The following is a 21445-nucleotide window of genomic DNA, read 5'->3' as shown; positions in this document are numbered from 1 at the left end:
GGGCTGCCAGGTGTTAACTAGAGAAGGGATAATAAAGTTATAAACAACAGAGGGTACAGACTACACTTAAGAAAGTCCCTAAAGAAAAGTAAGAAAGTGGGACAGTATATCAACATGGGAATAGTTCTTTCTATTTCATTTGTAATAGCTAAAATTGAATAAGTGTTAAGTGACTCTGATCTGTTGAAAGAATTCATGAACCAAGATCAGAAAGTTTTATTCTGTCTTTGATTTGTTATTCTACACTGCTAAGTTATATTTCTAACTCTTCTCATCAATACAAATCTTTGCTATTATTCCCCAAATGCTTTGAACTAGAGTGATTCATTCATGTCTGCAATGTCATAAATTGGAGAATGTATAGATTCTTCTCACCCTGCTAACTATAGAAGCACAAAAACAAAGGCAATGCTGGGTATTTCTCAAGGGTGAATAATTTTTAGAAGACAAGCTTTAAACAGTCACATTTCTTATTGTCTGTGATTCACACCAATATTGTGCTCTGTGATGGCTTCATTGAAAGGACTGTCATGTTCGATGGGGGACCCAGCCTACCTGCTCTTTTACCAGTAGCTGGTGTGAAAGCCATGCTGTGCCAATGGCTTGTTCACAGGAGGCAGGTCAATCTTTGAAACCATAGATTGTTTCAGATAAGAGAAAAATATGTGAGGAGAGAAGAGATGTGAAGGGCAGTGCTAAAGAGAAAGAAAATGCTTGTCTGAGTTTTACCTGCAGCTAACATTGTTAAAAATGATAGCAACTTAATGAAGCATGAAGTAGTAAAGGCATTAATAAGCTGGGGGAGGACCTTAATTCATTCCAATTTGGGTTCCATTCACTCATGTTACTAGTTTTCTTAAGACTGAACTAAAATTTTGATTCCTTCTAGGCCTCTAATGCCCTTTAGAGTTGATAATTAATTTGAAAGAATTATTAAGATATATTTATCGAGCTTAGGATGCAGTGTAGTCACAGTATAAAGCAGAGTTCACATTTATCAAGATAATAAAGAAAGCGCATTAAAGATTTGCTCAGTAGGAACAAGCACTAAATTACCGGTAGTGCTAAAAACCACTGTGTAGAAGATAATCATTTGTTTATTAAAATATGATGCAATAATAACATTTTAAATTCTGATTATTAAAATTTCCCAACATACTCCCAAAACGTTATAGAAGAAAGAATATCATAGACCCAGGTGTACCTGATACCCACCTGTAAGAATTAACCCATAGCCTTTCCTGTGGCAATTCTACAAGAATCCTGTCCTGCCCTGCAGATTCTTTAGAAGCAAATTCCGTATATATCATTCTCTCTATAAATATTTTAATATGTACCTCTGAAGGATGCATCTCTTCTGTAAATAAAACCATTGTCACATCTAAAATTTAGCACTATTACTACTACTTTAATACTGACAAATATCCCTTCAGTATTCAGATTCATCACAGTTACTTCCAAGTTTGTTTTAACAGCTGTTTGGTCGAATTAGGGTGTGCGTGAAGTCACATACTGCATTCAGTACATCTCTAGGGGCTCTCTTAATCTATAACCTCATTAGTTTTTATTTCCTTGCAATTTTTTCTTCTTTTTAAAACTGAAGTACAATGAACATCCAGTGTTGCATTAGTTCCAGGTGTACAATATAGTGATTCAGCAATTCTTCACATTACTCAGTGCTCATCGAGATAAGTGTACTTTTGATCACCTTTCTCTATTTTATACATCCCCCTCTTACCTCTCCTCTAGCAACCACCAGTTTGTTTGTCTCATTTTCTTTGTCTGTTTTGTTTCTTAACTTCCATGTATGAGTGAAATCACATGGCATTTCTTTTTTTTTTTTTTTTGACTGACTTATTTGGATTAACATTATCATCTCTAATTCCACCCATGTTGTTGGAAATGGCAAGATCTCATATTTTTTTGTGACTGAATTATACTCCAGTGTGTGTGTATGTGTGTGTATGTGAGAGAGAGCTTCTTTATCCATTCATCAATGGATGGATTCTTGAGTCCCTTTTATATCTTGGCTATTGTAAATAACACTGCATTAAACATGGTATTTTCATTTTCAAATGATCTTTTTGAATTAGTGTTTTCATTTTCTTTGGGTAAATCCTCAGTAGTGGTATTACTAGATCATATGGTAATTCTATATTTAATTTTTTAGGAATTTCCATACTGTTTTCCACAGTGACATATTAATTTGCATTTTCACCACCAGTGCATGAGGGTGTGTTTTTCTCTACATTCTCCCCATTTATTATTTCCCATGTGTTTGATTTTAGCCATTTTGATAGGTGTGAGGAGATACTTCACTGTTGTTTTGACTTATATTTCCCTGAGAATTAGTGATGTTGAGCATCTTTTCAAGTGTCTGTTGGCCATCTGTATGTCTGGAAAAATATCTAATCAGGTCTTTAGCCCATTTTAAATTGTATCGTTATTATTATGGTTAGTGTTGAATTGTAGAAATTCTTTATATATTTTGGATATTAACCGCTTACTGGATGTATCATTTACAAATATCTTCTATTCAGTAGGTTGCTTTTTTATTTTGTTCATAGTTTCTTTGCTGACCAAAGTTGTGGGGGGTTTTTTGTTTGTTTGTTTTTTTTGTGAAATCACAACTGTTTAATTTTGCTTTTCTTTTCCTTGCTTGGGAGACCTATCTAGAAAAATATTTCTGCAGCTGATATCACAAATCACTACCTATGTTTTCTTCTAGCAGTTTTATGGTTTCAGGTCTCAGATTTAGGTCTTTAATACTTTTTTTTGTTGTTGTTTGTTTGTTTGTTTGTTTGTTTTGTGTGTGACACAAGAAAGTGGTCTAGTTTCATTGTTTTGCATGTGGCTGTCCAGTTTTCCCAGTACCATGTGTTGAAGAGACTTTCCCCCCTTTGTTTATTTTTGCCTCCTGTGTCCTAGTTTAATTGACCATATGTGTGTGGGTTTATTTTGGGCTCTCCGTTCTAATTTATTGATCTATATGTCTATTTTTGTGCTGTTAACATACTGGTTCAATTACTATAGCTTTGTAGTATGTCTTAAAATCTTGGATAATGATACCTGCAGTTCTGCTCTTTCTCAAGATTACTTTGGCTCTGGGTTGTTTGTGGTTCCATGAAAATTTTAGGATTATTCATTTCAATTCTGTGAAAAATGCTATTGATGTTTAAGTAGGGATTGCATTAAATCTGTGGATTGCCTTGGATAGTATGGACCTTTTAACAATATTTGTTCTTCTAATCCATGAACATAGAATGTCTTTCCATTTGTTTTGCCATTCTTTCCTAGTAAATAGCAGTATCCTATATAACTACAATTTTCTCCACATAGCTTTTCTCATTTAATAATATATCCCCCCGTTTAGTACTCTTACATCTCAGGTTTTCTTGGCTTTTCTTGCTTATTAATTTTTCCAAGTCAACTTTAAATCAACTTGTCCAGTTCTAGGGAGAAAAGAAAAAATGTATTTAATGAAAAAAAAAAGAAATTTCTTAATAATTATATGTAAATTTAGTAAGAGCTAAAAAGTAACTCATTATTTTCCAGAGCTAAAAGTTGAGGTTTTCCTTTTTGGAGAAAGAGGAAGAGAAGTCCTTCAAGTAGTTGCCCACGAATGGTTAAGCATTGAATAAAACCCCTTTAAAAACAATTTCAACATACAATTGAACATTTTATCTTCAAAGGATTATTCTTAGTCATTTAGTTAGATTGTTGTTTCTTAGAAATTTAGAATGGTAGTGTAATTCATTTTAAAATGAATAAATGTAAGTTTAACGTTAGTATATTTAAAAACCTATTTCAGTTGAGTACCCAGGCTTTCTGTTTCTGTCATGATGCCGGAAGCACTTACCCCAAGTTGAAATTACACATTCGCTTACCTAGAATTCATTAATTTGACACTCAGCAATTATAGTATACACTGGGTGGGAGGGTGAGTGGAATAAATAGGCTCTATAGGACCACTGAGTGACAATTACAAATCATTTTAGTACGTAAAACGACTGTAAATGAATTTGTCTCAAAGAAAGTATAAGCAGGCCAGGGGGGCATCCTTCTGGACTTCATCACATTACTCTAGGTTTCGTGAAGTTTGTGCAAATTTATAAGAGACATAAACTTACCCAGAAAGTAATAATTACTGATATTTCTAGGTTAAATTTTTTTCTTTAAGTTTAGAGCAACACTTAAAACCTTTGCTTTTTGGAATTTGATTTAAGCAAGGTCTAGTAATAGTATTATCAAAATCTATAGAATAATCTCTTCAGAACATTTTTAATATTATAATAAGCTACTTCTCTGTGATTGCCTAGAAGTTTTTGCTGGAGAGTAAGGACTCGGTTTCCCATCGTATGATGACAGTGGGTTTTTTGAGTGAATCCTATATGGTACTCAAACTTTTGATGAATTCCCTGGATTCAGCCCCACTGTTTTTTACCCCTTCTGTTCATACCAGCCTCTGTGGGTGGTCTTCTCCAGGGCTACATCAGACCTCTTTTGAGGTCTCAGGTCAAAGAGCAGAAAATCATATGAACTGCATTTATCCACTCAAACACAGAGACATGTGTTCCTATCTATAAACCTTCCCAGATTATTCTAATGGATACTAAGCCTGGAAACACCTGATTCTTAGGATTTTTCTGGTTCTGAAATTGTGTAGCCCTCAATGCTTTCTGAAAGCCAATATACCTGTATAGATAAATGAGAGAACCTGACAGACTCATTAGTAGAACTAAGAATACAGATGAGTTTTTAAAATATATTAAAGTTGACATCACACCATTTAGAAATGCTAAAATCCATAACATTGGCAAGAGCAGATGCTAGAATATGGCAAAACCTCCTCAAAATTAAGCAGTTTTGTTAAGTGAACAACTGCTATAGGAAGTACACAGACAACAATGTGGGAGGGAGGCAGGGGGCAACAGTGAGCTGATGTAAGATAACCACATGCTGTCTTCTTGAGAGATTAGGAAAGAAAAAATGGAAGAGAGTAATTTAGTCAAGTCCTACTAGAAGGGTGAAGTGTCAACCTCCATGGAGAGGGACCTCTATTAATATTTTTATAGGTTTCATGGGGATCAGGCCTCTAGGAAGCTGAAATTCTATGGCCTTGTTACATTATTAAGGAGCCATGCTTTGACCTAGCTCTCTTACCTGCATACCAGTGACATTCAAAAGTCTCAGTAAAATTCACGAAATGTAGTGCTTTTTGGTAGCATTTTCCTAGATCTGTGATTCTTCTGAACACAAAGCAGCTGGGATACAGTGGATTCCGGAGAGTCATTGCAAAGAATTTTCAAAATAAAAATCCAGACCTAACAATTCCTGTGTTAGAGATTAGTTGTACATGTCAGACTTATCCATGTGGGTTATAGGTGAGCTGAGATATTCAGATAGTCTCAGATATACTCAGATATTTTGAGATAGCCAGAGTTACTAGATTGCTCACTTCAGTCTGCGAGGTTTCCTCTTTTACCCTAGTGCTATTCCAATGTCATCTTACTCAGCCGTGATTATAAAAAGCATTGCTACATGTGGTGGTCATATATGACTTGTTAGTTTGGGACTGAAGGATTCTTCAGAAAGATTTTGTCCTCCAATTCTTCTCTATGAGATCAAGTTCTTAATACTCTGTGCATGATAAAAGGGACATCTAATTTAATGCTGCATCGGCAAAGTAATTACATGATATTTTGCTAGGTGACATATGAATGGAATATGAAATAAAAAGCGGTTAACTCTGTTACAGTAAAATGTCAAATATTTGATATTATTTCAAAAGTTATTTGAATTTTTTTAAGGCATGAAGTTTGTAAAAAAATGCCCACTACAAAAAGAAAAAAGTTGGGGTATTGTGTGTTGCAATATAAGGTTCATCAAAGCCCAGCTGTCGTAACATTTTTGTACTTCTTATAATGAGGCATTTGCTTTCCTTGTTGTACAGCACAGATTAGGGTTTTGTTCATCTGGAAAAAAAGGTTTTATAATTACTGATTTTTGATGAGTCTTTATATGAAAACACAAGACATAGTTAATAGAAGTGACTTAGGTACATGAGAGAATTATTCTATGAGAGTCATTAAAATTTTGTTGTACTTAGAACATCACTGTTAAAATTTTATGCAGCATTCTCTTATGCCTTCAAAGAATACTTCTATTCATTGTGTTTTCAATAATGCTGTCTACCACATTTCAAAAAATTTATTCAAAATACTACATGCCAACTAATTTAATCAATTTTGCATGAAATGTGAAAGAGTCCATAGAAAAAAAATGAAAGAGGGATATTGTTTTGAAATGGGGCTCTTCTCTAATATTCTCTACGGCAGTGCCCACTTTTCCATGTCACTTAATGCTGGCTGTTATATTGAATTATGGAGAGAATCTGTGGGGTTTCTAGTATAACTTTGTTTCATGGATTTCATCTATTATTCCAGAGCCATCACAGAAGTTCCGAAGTCATAAATCCACATTGTAGCTCAAAGAAAATTTGGCCTCTTCCTATATTTGCTTGCTGAACTGCTTTCTGGACAAAGTTCTTTATCAGTTACCTCAGTGTGTATTTATTTTTATATTGTGTACCTCTGATACCTAAATATGCCTTTTTACTTCTCTTTTTGTGTTCTATTAAAAATACCTTTGTGCAATTTTTATTTTCTGGATGGAAACTCACTAATTTAAAATATTTATATAGATTCTTTTCCAAAAACCATGCAGTGTTTTGTTTTCATCATCTTATTATGTCTTTCATGGTTTTGATGTTGGAAAATAAACACTGTGAAACAAAGGGTAAAAGAGTTTAAGTAATTTTCTCGGCTCATAGAGACATACAGTATGATGAACATCACCCAATGTCTTGGTTCCTGCCAGTGAGAAAAGATGCTGGTGTTGACTGGGAATCAAGATATAACAGGAAAAAATGTGTTACACTAACAGAAGTAGCATGGTAATGTGTTGCAGAGACTGATTATGCAACTAAATGTAATTAATATTGAATGCCCACTGTTTCAAAAGAGTTATTGTAAGGATTGTAACATCTTCAAAGATATAAAGCTATAATATCTGCTCTTTAGGAGCTCACAATTAAGTTGTACTTCTTTTTCTTAATCATTTTACAAACCTTGCCACAAATACTTTAGGATTACCAGAAATTGAGATCAGGGCTTTATGTCTATGGTAGAAAGAACTATCTCCATGTTATATCAGATTAACCCAATTGGTATGTTCTTCAATGAATTTATATATAAAAGATTCCACATACTTCAGTTGTTGAATATGGAGTGTCTAAGAGAAATAATTCCTTATGAATAAAATAAAAAATGCAGAAACAACAAATATTTCGGATAAGGATGAAAAGACTATGTTCCATCTTACTCCTACTCTTGTTCTTTCTCTGGTAGAGAATTTGGTTTTAATTTTTCTTTATTTTAAAAGTAACTTTATTGGAGCACCTGGGTAGCTTAGTGGGTTAAGCCTCTGCCTTTGGCTCAGGTCATGATCTCACGGTCCTGGGATCGAGCCCCGCATCGGGCTCTCTGCTCAGCAGGGAGCCTGCTTCCCCCTGTCTCTCTGCCTGCCTCTCTGCCTACTTGTGCTCTCTCTCTCTCTCTGTCAAATAAATAAATAAATAAAATCTTTAAAAATAACTGTATCAAAAACTAAGAGATATATTTTCATACATTAATATAGCTAGATATTGGGTGGAAAGTCAAATCTCTCCTCCTCCTGGAGTCCTTATTCTCAAACCTCAGAGGTGGTAATAGCTTTAACATGTACATGCATATTCTTCCCCAAAATATCAAAGCACATACACACATACATAGATATATGTGTCTATTTACACTTACACTTACCTGTGTTCCTTTGTGAATATAAATTCATAATATTTTCCACCTGGACTGATGGTCAATAAAACAGAACCATCAAAGCCCGACCAATCCAAGCAGATGTCTTGGTGGTTCCTCACTATACTGAGGTTCAGAAGATGGGCTCAGAGGAGAGGAGGCTTTTGGGAGGCTTGGGCAACAGTGAATTACCAACAAGTACAGAAGTTTTACTTCAGAATTTTAATAAATAGTTTTTCCACAACTGTGCTTAAAAGGCCAATACCAGCCCTATTTTCAATCATTTGATAGTTCATGTTTCCCCTCACAGTGCATCTGTGCCCGTGTTCCTGTAAAGATCACAAAAGCCCAGCATCAGAGTTATTTGTGTTGCCCCTTCTCTACCAGGTTTTTCATATTTTAAAGTTTGGTCCCTTGGAGTTGACCATGAACCATGGAGTTGACCATGGACTACATGAATTAATGAAGATCTCATGTCAAAACTATGAAGCAGTTGAAGTTTATTTCTAGAACATTCCTTTCACAATTCCCTCTGTTGTCCAGTGGGTCCTTTAGTCAAATTTTAGTGGGTCCATCCTCCCACTCAACCATTCCAGTGATTTTAATTATGCATAGCTTAATGTTTTTAGGCACCCCATATTTCATAATACTTAATAAACAAAAACATATCATGTTGCTTTATTATTAGTGTACTTTTTATGTGTCTCTTCATTACAATATATTATCAACCCATGGATGGTAGGGCTATAATTTAAACTGGTTTATATCTATCTTTCTACCCAGGGCATTGCATATAAATGTCACTTGATAATGTTTGTGCATTATTCCTTCAGACTACATTGGTTATGCACTATCACAAAGCATCTAGAATGTTTACTTTTTATGCCATCATATTTAAGTAGATTTCAAAACAAAGGATTTTGCACATTCCACTCAATTGTCACTCTGTTGATACAGAGTAACTTCATGTCTTTCTCTTTATTTTTTTTAAATACGTATTTACTTCTTGTACAGAAAGTATAATCAACCTTCACTTAATATGGTCTAGTTTCAATCTGTTGTCTGCAGATCTTAAAATTTCTTCTCCATTATTTTTCTTTTGGGGGTTGTAGAATAGTTGGCATTTGTTGAGTATTTACAAGTCCTTTGCCAGGTACTTTGCACATATTATCTCACTTAGTACTGTACTTATTACTTATCTTAATTTGGAGAAAAGGAAGCTAATGTTAGAAAAGTAAAATCATCTGTTCAAGGTCACATAAATGCTAAGACTACAATTTGAATACAGGACTGTGCCTCTAAAGCTCTGTGTTCTTTGTTTTTTGGGTTTTTTTTTCTTCATAAGAGCACTTAATTCTACCTACATGGTACTTTTCTGAGAATTAGGTGATATAAATGAATATATTTTCTAAACTCTCACTTATCTGCACATGGAGTTTCTAACTCATACTTTATACTTTCTAACACAGTAAGGTGAATAAATTGGTGTGTAATGAATGCTTTAGATGATCATGATTATAATGGAATTTTAAAAATCAGATGAAATGATGTCAATGATTTGTTAGAGACCTAAAATCTAATCTTAACCCATTTCCTTTAAAGCCATGGCTGTCAAGATGAAACATCTCGTTTTAGCAAAAGGTATTAAACATGAACATGCAACAGTAAAATCATTTCAGGGAACATAATAGGGTTATGGAATAAAATCTGAAATAAAATCTACTGTAGCATTAAGCCTTATTATTTGCTAAAAAATGGTGAGAATCCTATGGAATTCAGAGTTGCCTGTTGTTGTCGTCACTTTTCCCCAGGTCTTCCAGATTGCATATGTGATTGTGAAAGCAGCGAACTCCCCCCGGCCTGGAAACTGGATTTTGGAACGCTCGCTTGATAATGTTGAATATAAGCCCTGGCAATATCATGCTGTGACAGACACTGAGTGTCTAACTCTCTACAATATTTATCCCCGCACTGGACCACCATCTTATGCCAAAGACGATGAGGTCATCTGTACTTCCTTTTATTCCAAGATACACCCCTTGGAAAACGGAGAGGTAAGAGGAGAAAACTCACCATAAGTACATTTAAGTAGGCCTGTCAGAAAGATGTGAATATATTAGTAATTAATGTCAGGGAGATTTTAAAATAGGATTTAGCAGAAGTACGCTTAAATGAGTTATTAAATAAAAAGGAAAAACCCAAGGTGATTGGAATTTTAACTACCTTCATGCAATATGTGTCTCCCAAACCCAATCAAGTTCAGAAAAGTGGAAATGGGTTTGAGTAAGAAAGTCAATGATTAATTTCACATAAAGAGACTTTTTTTGACAGTGAGATTACTAATAATTGGATAAAGACGAGACTTTCACAGAAGCCTTAGATCTGTGTGTACTCTGGTCTCAAGAGGGGGACAAAAGAGGTGATATTTAGGGAGAAATATAGTTGATATGAAGGGTCTAAATGAAAGGGAATTCTGTTGGGTTTTGCATGTTTTTTTGGTTCTCATCACTTAAGGCTAGAGTTGGGCTGTTGTTTGTTTGTTTGTGGTCAGACTTCTTATTACATGCTTAATTCAAAAGTGTTCAGCTTCTCTGTAGTGTCTCGGACCCTTCAGTTAAGATTTTACATTTATTCAAACCATGACGTCACGTGTTACCATCTGTGTGATCTTGAGCCAGTGACTGTGATCCCCTGTGCCTCAGTTTCATCTCCTAGAAATTGGGAAAAATAATAACAGCTCTTATTTCATATGATCATTAAGAAAATTAAATGAATTATTACATTTGAAGCAGTACAACAGTGTTGACAGATCTGTACTAAATGTTCTGTAACTATTAACTATTTTTATAGTTAAATAATGAGAAGAATAACCATTATTGTTCATGGAGTAGGAGTCAGTTACTCCTCTCAAATTCCTAAAACTTGACTTAGTGATTCTCTTGGATTCCCTAGTATTTCCCTAATTTATCTCCCTTTAATAGGTGTACTCTGGCTACTTTTGTCCTACATGCTTATATACATCTCAATTTATGCTCAAATCTGGTTGTTGCTCCTCACGTATACACTGGAAGCTAGTATCATTTTTTATATTCATATTTCCAATAAACCCATATTCATATTCTATTAGGCCCACGTCAGCCAGTCGAGGGTTATCTTTTTCAACACTTTACAGAAAAGTTAGATTTTTGACATAAATTGATCACACTCCCTTTTGGCACTATTATTCTATGAATGTATACTAGTGCCTCACTGTATTTCAAATTCCATGTTCAAAAATATCAGTTTCGGGAAAGAAAAATTCCAAATGGTGCTCTCAGCAGAAATTTCAATCTGCCAAATGACAAGGAGTCAAATGCAGTGAGTCAAACAGCTGTTCAACCTGCTTTGTGCCCAGAGGCATCCGGGTCCTGGCCAGATTGGCCTGAGTATATGGGAGTAGGGAGGAAGTGCAGAGATAATATATTTGAGTTGAATTTTTATTATTTTTCCCCCGGATCTAGTGCTTACCAGAACTAATAATTATCTAATATTTATAAAGCTATTTTTTTACCTTGAAAAAATGGTCCAATTCAAGAATTGGCTAAACAATATAAAATGTACCTACATGGATATATAATCTACAAGTTTATATGCATATCCCCAAAGCATGCTCTCCCTACATTGATGGTGGTTCTCCATCCTTTAGACCATGTCAGCCTGCAACATGGAACAAATACATTGTTTGTTTGCTTAGCTGGCTATATTGTTTTCACTTCTAGACACTCACTAGAAACCACTTGGCAATGGTGGCTATTAGGAACAAGTTACTCAAATTTCTCCATGACATTTAAGTCTATTTCTTTCTCATAAGAATGTGGATTTTAGGAAAAGAAAGTAATTCAAAATATTTAAAATGCAGTGGTAGTATTTAAGAGTAAGAATTAAATTCAGACCTCTCCTAAAATACCTGCCTCAATATATACAGCTTCCTCTGTGAAATATGTTATTTTTTGGAATAAATGGATCCAGGGAAGGTAGGTGAGATATATTCTTCCAGCTCACTGATAAAAAAACTGAGATAAGAATCCAGGTATCTAGGCCCCCTGACCTTCCAGATTGATGTTTCTTACATACTCTAGAAAGACTGAAGTTGAGTTGATTTCTTTTTTCTTTTTTTTTTTTAAGTTGGTAATTGATAAACTCATGAGTTTAGAGGACATAGAGATGCTGGATCCAGGACAAGTAGAAAGAGTCCTAATTCTGATTTGGACTAATTCACAATATAGAAGAACACATATGAGATTAGAAAACTGGGTTCTGGTCTTACATCTAGTTTTTGTTGGATCTCGGGCTGGTCACTTAATCTTTCTGAGACTGGATTTCTTTAATACATGAATTAGTTTAATATATAAATTGTCCTATGACATCTTTGTGTATTTAATATGGTTTTGGAGATCATCTACAATATAGCATGTGGAAATATTCTAAAATTTTTGGATGTTGGCCTCCAATATTTCCCAGATCAGTGACTGTGAAATAAATCTTACTATTATTAACTTTTCCTTGCAAAATGATGCTTTTTAGATACCACCTGAACCTGAAATATAATTATTAGTGCTTATGTTCAAAACTTCCCAGAGAAGTGAAGTCATACTCAAGTAAGAAAAACAAACATACAAATTACAAAATTTGTAAATGCAAAATATATATATATGTGTGTGTGTGTGTGTGTGTGTGTGTGTATGTATACACACACACTTATAAATCCTACAGCAGAAATATTTACAGAGAGTGACAAAATCCCCCAGGTGAGCCAGGGGAAGATCACTTCCTAGAATATAGGTAAGCCAGAAACAATTTCTGGTATCTCACAATTTGAAGGCCAGTATGCAAATTTATTTTCAAAATGGAGTACGGGTTAAACTAGGCATATAACAGAGTTTACCTCCAATGTTGATGGATATTTTTATTAGATATAGAATCGTAGGGTTGCAGCTTTTTCTCTTGTAGCACATTTGGTCATTCTCTGGTTCCCATTGTTAATATTAGAAAAGTTAGCTATTGCATAATTATCTATTTTCTGTTTTCTTTGATTACTTTAAAGATTTTTATCTTTGTTTTTCAGTAGTTTTATTATGATGCTCCATATATGCACTTCCCAATACAATAGTCACTAGCCATGTGGAGTTATTTAATTTAGATTTCATTAACTCAAATAAAATAAAAACTCAGGTCCTCAGTTGCACAACCACATGTCAGGTGCTCAATAGCCTGATGTGACTAGCAGCTACCACACTGAATTATGCAAAATAGAACATTTCCATCCTTGTACAAAGTTTTGAGCAGCACAGATATAGATACCTTTTTATAACTGCATTAAGATTTATTTGGTTGGTATATTTGAAACGTTACATCTTTTATTAGCTCAGGATATAATTCAACCATTAACTCTCCAAATACTTTTCCTTTCCATTCTGTCCCCTCTATAAATACAGTTAGTAATTTGGAACTTCTCACTGTATATCTTACATTGTCTTTTGTATGCACTCCTCCTTTTGGCCTTTGTTCTTCATTTTAGATATTTTCTAAATATCTGGTTTATTTCCAGTTCACTAATTCTCTCTTTAGCTATATAAATTTGGTATTAAAACTATTAATGAGATTCTTAATTTCATTTATTACATTTATCAGTTCCAGGATTTATCTTTTTGTTTGTTTTGTTTTGTTTATTTTTCAGATTTTTATTTATTTATTTGACAGAAAGAGAGGCAGCAAGAGAGGAAATACAAGCAGGGGGAGTGGGAGAGCAAGAAGCAGGCTTCCTGCTGAGCAGGGGACCCGGTGTGGGGTATGAGGGCCTCAATCCCAGGACCGTGGGATCATGACCTGAGCCAAAGACAGAAGCTTAACAACTGAGCCAACGCAGGTGCCCCATAGAATTTATCTTTTTTTTTTTTAATATTTTATTTATTTATTTGACAGACAGAGATTACAAGTAGGCAGAGAGGCAGGCAGGGAGAGGAGGAAGCAGGCTCCCTACTGAGCAGAGAGCCTGATATGGGGCTTGATCCCAGGACTCTGGGATCATGACCTGAGCCAAAGGCAGCGGCTTAATCCGCTGAGCCACCTAGGTGCCCCTAGAATTTATCTTTGTTTCATTTTCAAATAGTTTAGCATCTAGTTTTATATTGAAGTATTATATATTTATATATATTTAACAAGACTATATTTACACTTTTAGTATTCTATCTTTATCTCATTGAGCATAAAGTGACAATTATTTAAGAGTTTTTATTTGATAATTCTAATATCTGGCCTCTGTGAATGTATGTTATCTGATCTGATTTTTTTTTTATGATTCTTACATCCTCAAGTTTCTGATTATTTTTGCATAACAGAAGGTATATTTTAAAATGTATATGTAGAAATAATTTGAGGCCTAAGATATCGTGAGGATTTTCTGATGCTTCTGCCAGGCAATGGCAGTACAGATGACCTTAATAAATATCAGATGATTTTACTTACGTGTGGAATTTAAGAAATAAAACAGATGAACATAAGGGAAGGGAAGGAAAAATTAGTCAGAATCAGGGAAGGAAACAAACCATAAGAGACTTTTAAGTCTGGGGAACACACTGAGAGTTGCTGGAGGGGAGGTGGGTGGGGGATGGGCTAAGTCGGTGATGGACATTAAGGATGGACTTGATATAATGAGCACTGGGTGTTATATGCAGCTAATGAATCACTAAATTCTACTTCTGAAACTAATCATACACTATAAGTTAATTAAATTGAATTTAAATAAAAAATGTAAAAAAATACAGTTTTAGTGAGTAAAATTCCTAGGACATAGATGATTCAAAGCTGTGCTGTAACCCTGTAACAGCTGCTTTAATTCCAATTTACTTAAGGCTTCCTGTTTTTGGAGTCTAAACCAAAGTATGTGGGATTTACCAAAGTCCCACCCATACAAGTCCTGTCTTTCTAGTACACTAAGGCCGACAAAATGCTGCTTACTCTCTCAGCCATGGCTTCTAGACAGGGAAATGCCCACCAGATAGAAGCTGTCACAATATGCCAATTACCTCTTTAGACGTCTTTTTTCTTGATATTGAAAAGGTGATTTTGTACCCTCTTGATAACTCCCTAATGACTTTAAGTCAATGTTTTGACATTTTTCTTCACTTGGTCTAGCTGTTATCATTGGGTGTATTAACCCTAATTACAGACTCTACCATAAAAAGAAACATAGTCTCATATGCGTCTTTTAAACAAATATTTTGGAATCATTTTAGATTTACATAAATGTAAGAGGAGTGTAGAGAATCCCCATGTCTACTTTACCCTGCTCCACAAATGTTCATGCCTTACAAAGCTACCATGTATCTGTCAAAACCAAGAAATTAATATTGATACATTACCTTGATACACTGATACATGATTTCATTCATGTTATCATTAGTGTCTTTTTTGTTTTCTGGGATCCAGTTTGGGATATCCAACTGAATTTAGTCATTGTATCTTCTTATTCTCCCCTGATATATGAAAATTTCCTAATCTTCCCTTATGTTCCCCTATCACTTTTTATAAAAATTATTTTTATTAGCATGTAATGTATTATTTGCCCCAGGGGTACAGGTCTGTGAATCATCAGGCTTACACATTTCACAACACTCACCATTGCACATACCCTCCCCAGTGTCCATAACCTAACCACCCTCTCCCTACTCCCCTACCCACCCAGCAACCCTCAGTTGTTTTATGAGATTAAGAGTCTTTTATGGTTTGTCTCCCTCCTGATGCCATCCCTATCATTTTTAAGAAGACTGGTCAAGTGTTTTCTGACGTATTATTCATTTTGCATTCTCTCATGTTTTCTCATGATTAAACTTGGCTTCTGGGGAAGAATATCACAGAGGTGAAACAGCTTTTTCACTGTATCATGCCTCTTTCTTTATATTTGTACATCTTTTGTCTATTTCCTTTTTATTGGCTTATGAGTCTTACTGTGATTTTGTTTTGTTTTGTTTTTGTTTTTTTGTTTTGTCTTTTTGAAAGAGAAAGGTGGGGAGGGGCAGAGGGAGAGAGAGCATCTTAAGCATCTCCATGCCCAGTGAGGAACATGATGCAGGGCTCAGTCTCAGGTCCTTTGAAATCATGACCTGAGCCAAAATCAAGAACAAGACACTTAACTAACTGAGCCATCCAGGTGCCCCAGTCTTATTGTGCTTTTAGGTAGATTTTTTTATTAGTGTCTAAATATTCGCTATGACTGGAAATACATTTTTTTGATTAAGTATTGGTGATCATTTGCTTCCAGTCCTTCACAGTACCCTTTAAATATAAATTTAAGTCAGAGAATAAGAGAAGTAAGAACAAAGTATTTTTAAGACCCACCCATGAAACAAGGCATTATAAAATAAACATATCTCAATTTTATCACACTAATTAAGTAATAATGTTTATGTTATAGGTATAGAATATTTATAGAAAATAGTTTCCTATAACAAATATCAAATCTGTGGAGTCTAAGGCTTATTACATTGTTACTTGTCTGGAGAATTTTGGGGATGTGTCAAAATGTTTAGAAAATTTTAGAATATTATACTACAGATGAAAAGTCCATCATTTGAGACCTGAATAGCACCTTAGGTAAATTCTTCATTGGTCTATTAAAATCCTTTAATAATATCTTTGAGTATCATAGCCCTCAACTTCAGCTTCTTCTGTATCTACACTTTAATACTGCCCTTTGTCCATGTCATTATTAGAAACTATTTGACTTTTCCTTCTGATCTCTTGAATTTTAGCAACATCGTCTCTGCTTATTTCTTTGACTTGATTTGTTTTTCCAGCAACCCCCACTCTTTCCCTCCACTCTCTGGCTCAGTCCCTTCTCTGCCCTCTACTTCACATTTCCTGAAAGAGATAAAAAAATGTTGATCATGTGGATTCACCAGAAGGATGCTTTAGGGCATATATTCTGTCCCCTAGACAACTAGATTCAACTACTTCCAAAGAAGAGATTAGTCCTGCTGTCTAGCATCCTGGGCTTGCACCCAGAGGGAGAAGAGTTCACTCTGAGCTATGAGATGATCAAGTCTCAGGGCCTGCCAAAAGAGAGATAATAGAGGACAATGGAGGTATACTAATTTGACCCAGTATATTGTTACCCAAACTATAAACAGAAGGCTTTGAGCAAAAGCCTTTAAGCATTTTTATTTTAGAAAAATTGTTTATCAGTAAAGCCAAGAGAGGGCTTAGAAGGCAGTGCCTTGCCTTGTTTTGAGAATGATCCTGAGCTTCCTAATAGGAGTTGTAAGGTATGAAGCAACAGACTCCAGGGGCCCTCCATTACTCCATTACTTTGAGGCCAAAGAGAAAAACTTTGGTGGGAACATCTACATAGGTATACCTCTCCAGGAGTGCAAGAGGGAGTCAATTCCATCAAGAGCTATTCACTTAAATGTTGCCTTTGCTGGAAACATCTCTCCCAAGTTGCTTTTGAGACCTGTTAATAAGAACCGCCACTTAGAGACACTGCTAAAGACCACGCTTGCAGCACTTGTTCCCCCCAACCTTGGCTTTACTTGGACATCATCACGGGGGACATTTGCAAGAGCTATTTCTTGGTTCAGGCTTTATAATTCAGTAGATTTGGGAAGGGTTTAAGAAACTGTAGGTATTTTTTAAACAAGTAGTCCTGGTGATTTTGGTGTTCTTCCTCCTCACTTATTGTTCAGCTATTTCCAGCCTTCCCAAACCTTGGAGAAGAACTGATCATCAGCTATTTACGGAAATAGTATCAGTCATTCTAGCTGCAATACTTCTAACTAAAGAGACTTGTGTTTTTCTTTCAGGAAACATGATTGGCTTTGCCTGACTGAGTCTCTGGGTGGGTTCAAGGTGGGTAAATAAAATTTGAGCTAGTTAGGTTGTGGATGGCTGAAGAAGTGGCTGAAAGAGGAGAATCACATAACTACTATTGACAAGGATAGGGCACTACTTTAGGAGACCTAGGATTAAAATCATCATAAATTATTTTCTTTTCTATGAGATTCTCCCCTTTCTCTAGCTGGGATTATTCCTTTTAATTTCTTGGGGTTGTCAGTAGACTGCTAACTGAATATGCATGGTTACCATAGTAATTTTTGCTTCAATTTCCTCATACAGAGGAAAAGTTATTTACACATGATTTCCTCTCCTTACCAGTCTTCTGGACTGCAACTCAAATGGAACTTAGATTAACTTTGATTCTGCTTTTGAAACATGGCAGGCTTACATAAAAATCCCTGAGAAACCATCATTATTTCTTCAAGACACTTTTTTTCCCCCTGTAAACTATATGTAGAGCTTTGATACAATTCTGATTTCCTATGTGACAGAATTTTATATACACAGACAGAATATTTTTCTTCCTCTTTTCATCACCTGACATTATGGTGGTTCTTAGAACTGCAAATATTGGAGGATGAAGAAATGAACTCAATCACGTACTTAAAACTGTTTCTGAGATCTTTCTTTGATGTAGTATTGTTGAGACTATAGCATGATTGTCTGACTCAGTTTTTGTGAAAATGAGAAACAAGCCTTTCACAATTATCCTTAGAGTTGTTTCTTTTTGGAAAAGCATCCAGATACCACTAATTTGTTATGAATAGAAATTTAGGGAAGTACTTATTTAGGGTTTCAGACTCCCTTTCTCTAAAAATAATTCTTGTATTGACCAACATGGTGCCAGTTAGTATCTTGAACAACATGAGAAAGTACCTTATTACAGTGAGGTTCACCTGGCATCTTCCAAAACAGCAAGTTTCAACTCTAGTTAGAATACACAGAGTACTTGAAATATTTTGCAATTACACACACATAAAGTTCATAATTCATTTAAAAAACAGACCTTTGTAATAAAGATTAAATTGAGACAACTGTGTTCTTCCTGTTGATCAGTTTATAGTCTCCCCTAGAAGTGTTGTGCTTAGAAGGTATTAGTAATTCCTTGTCAAGTTAATACACTATTATTGAAAATCATGAAGGCCAGAGAAAGCAAGCAAGAATGGAATCTTGAGGAGGTAACACCAATACTTCATGGCAAGTTATATCAGTGTTATGGAAGAGAATATATCAAGATGTGTTAAAATGAATAAACAGAAGAAATTTATCCTTCTGTTAAGCTAGGTTCGGTAACACAGGGTTGTAGTAGAAGGTGCTAAAGTACAGCTTGCTGTCTTAGGGTATTCACTAGATTTGGCTTTCAGATACAGCTTTGCCATTGATTAAACATGGCGCTCAGACAGTGAGTATCCGGTGTGTCCCAGCCAGTTCCCCTGATATAGTAAAGATCAAAGTAGGTCCTTTATGGTACTGCCTCCTTTGTCTGCAGATTATGAGTCCAAGTTCTCTCCTTCAACCATTAATATTGGCTTAAGCTCATCCCTGGTTGTGATGTGTCTGAGCTGGCTTAGCTGGATTAAGACTAGGGTGCATGGAAGTAGCAGAGCCCTGCTCTGCTGTTTTGTATGATCAGCACTGTGGGCGGGGGTTGGTAACTAAACAGGAATGAAAGAATAAGCAGTGCAATATCCATGAGCTTGCTGGAGTTGAAAGAGACAGAAGAATAGATGAAGGTCTCAGGTGCTGACATGGGTTAGTCAGGGGCCTGGGAGCTTATGATAAAAATAGCTAACATTGATCGCACGCTTGTTTTATGGCAGGCACTACTCCAAGTAAACTCCAAGGGTTTATAAGTAAAAATTCATATGTGCTAATACTTATCTCATTTTATAGTTGAGGGAAATGTGGTATAGAGAAGTCAAATAATTCTCCTAGGCTTCCAAGCTAGTAATTTTTGGAGCTATGATTTGAATCCAGTGTATCCTCTGAGAACAAGAAAGGCACAAGAACAAAAATTTTCTTCTGTGTCCGGGGTTTTCTTGGCAAATCTGGGCACTGCAAACCCAAGAGGCCACCTCCTAGCAGACTCTGCTTCTCTCTACATGAGTTTGCACAGACCTGGGATTGGGCTGCTGCCTTGATTTTAGTTTGGAGGGATTTAATCTTTTAATATTTTATGTTATGAAAAAATTCTGCACTCTCCTTTTTATCTTTTTGATAGTAACTTACTTTAAAGAGTAGACTTTTTTGAAATTTGCATTCTTAGTTTTGTAATCTTTTTTTAATCTTGCTTAATTTTTTAACCATTTTAATGATTTTTAATTTCTAGTTTTAAGAGTTTTATCTTGGTATATTTACATTTATCATATATTGTTTTTCTTTTTTAAACTTTATTCCAGTAAAATTTCTTTTATATTATCTCTTATACACACACACACACACACACACCTACACCTGTAATTATTGTTTTTAGAATTTGATGGTTTCCGGGGCATCTGGGTGGCTCACTTGGTTAAGCAGCTACCTTCGGCTCAGGTAATGATCCTGAAGTCCTGGGATTGAGCTGCACATCTGGCTCCTTGCTCTGCAGGGAGCCTGCTTCTCTCGCTCTCCCTCTGCCTAGTATTTTCTCTCTCTCTCCCTCTCTTTCTCTCTCTCTCTCTCTCTGTCAAATAAATAAATAAAATCTTTAAAAAAAATTTGATGGGTTCCAATTGTATTATATACTTGTCAGAATTCTTTTCTTGTTTTTCATTTTTTTTTTAAATCTGGCTTTTATACCTCAAGTAACTTTTTAAAATAATTTCATCAGTTTTATTGTAGTTTATATTTTATTTTTAACTTCTTAATTTTTTAAAAGATTTTGTTTACTTATTTCACAGAGAGAGAGAGAAAGAGAGAGAGCACAAGCTCAGGGAGCACAGGCAAAGGGAGCAACAGGCTCCCTCAGCAGGGAGCCTGATGCAGGACTGGATTCCAGGACCCTGGGATCATGACCTGAGCCAAAGGCAGATACTTAACCAACTGAGCCACCCCAGCGTTCCTGTAACTATACTTCAAAGTATTTTACATTATTTTTGATCATTTTATTTTGAGGTTATTTTGAGCTTATTTTGTACTTCTATTATTTAAATACTATTCTGGGTGTCTTCATTTAGTTGTTTTGGTACATTGTGTTCACATGGCCCACAGGAAGTGAGATCATACAGACTACAATAAGGGAAACTACACTAAGAGGGGCCTTGTATCTCTTATCCCCCAGTTTAGATCGTTAGTAGCCCTTTTAGCTGTCTGAAAGGAGTTCCTCTAGAACTTAGAGTTTCCCTTTAAAGCTGAACCTCAAAATACTGATAGCAATACAGAAGATCCAGTGACCAATAGAACTTCTCAAGATAATACTACAAATTTATACACATGACTGTGAAAATTCTCCAGGATCTTAAGACAAGTTACTCTAAAATTTTACTGTATGAAATGTCTAAATAGTGAATAAATATTTTAAACACATAAGGAAGATGGTACAGGTTTTACTAAGAGAAGAATCCTCAAAACATATCTGGTTTGATTTCAATAAGAATCACATTTCAGGAGACCTAATAGAAACTATATTAAGACAGTTTTAGAAAAAAAAAAATTAATTATAATTTCTATACATGATGGCATTAGCTATTCCATATAACTTGCTTCCAGGTGTGGTTATAGACTAAGTGTTCTAGACT

The 21445-nt window shown here is 35.2% G+C and overlaps 1 protein-coding gene across 5 annotated transcripts in view; it reads left to right on the top strand.

Moving 5' to 3' along the window:
- The window catches only part of LAMA2 (laminin subunit alpha 2), a 637158-nt gene that overhangs the window by 186097 nt on the left and 429616 nt on the right, over positions 1–21445 (top strand). For all 5 annotated transcript variants that reach the window (XM_045066381.1, XM_045066380.1, XM_045066378.1 and 2 more), the window contains exon 4: positions 9665–9907. In XM_045066381.1, the coding sequence (XP_044922316.1) occupies positions 9665–9907 (243 nt within the window). The remainder of the gene's footprint in view (positions 1–9664; positions 9908–21445) is intronic.

Source organism: Mustela putorius, unplaced genomic scaffold (assembly GCF_011764305.1).
Source record: "Mustela putorius furo isolate JIRA1106 unplaced genomic scaffold, ASM1176430v1.1 tig00003863_pilon_pilon_pilon, whole genome shotgun sequence".
In the NCBI taxonomy this organism is placed as follows: domain Eukaryota; kingdom Metazoa; phylum Chordata; class Mammalia; order Carnivora; family Mustelidae; genus Mustela; species Mustela putorius.
Note: the sequence above shows the minus strand (reverse complement) of the source record. Positions and strands in the feature narration are given on the sequence as shown.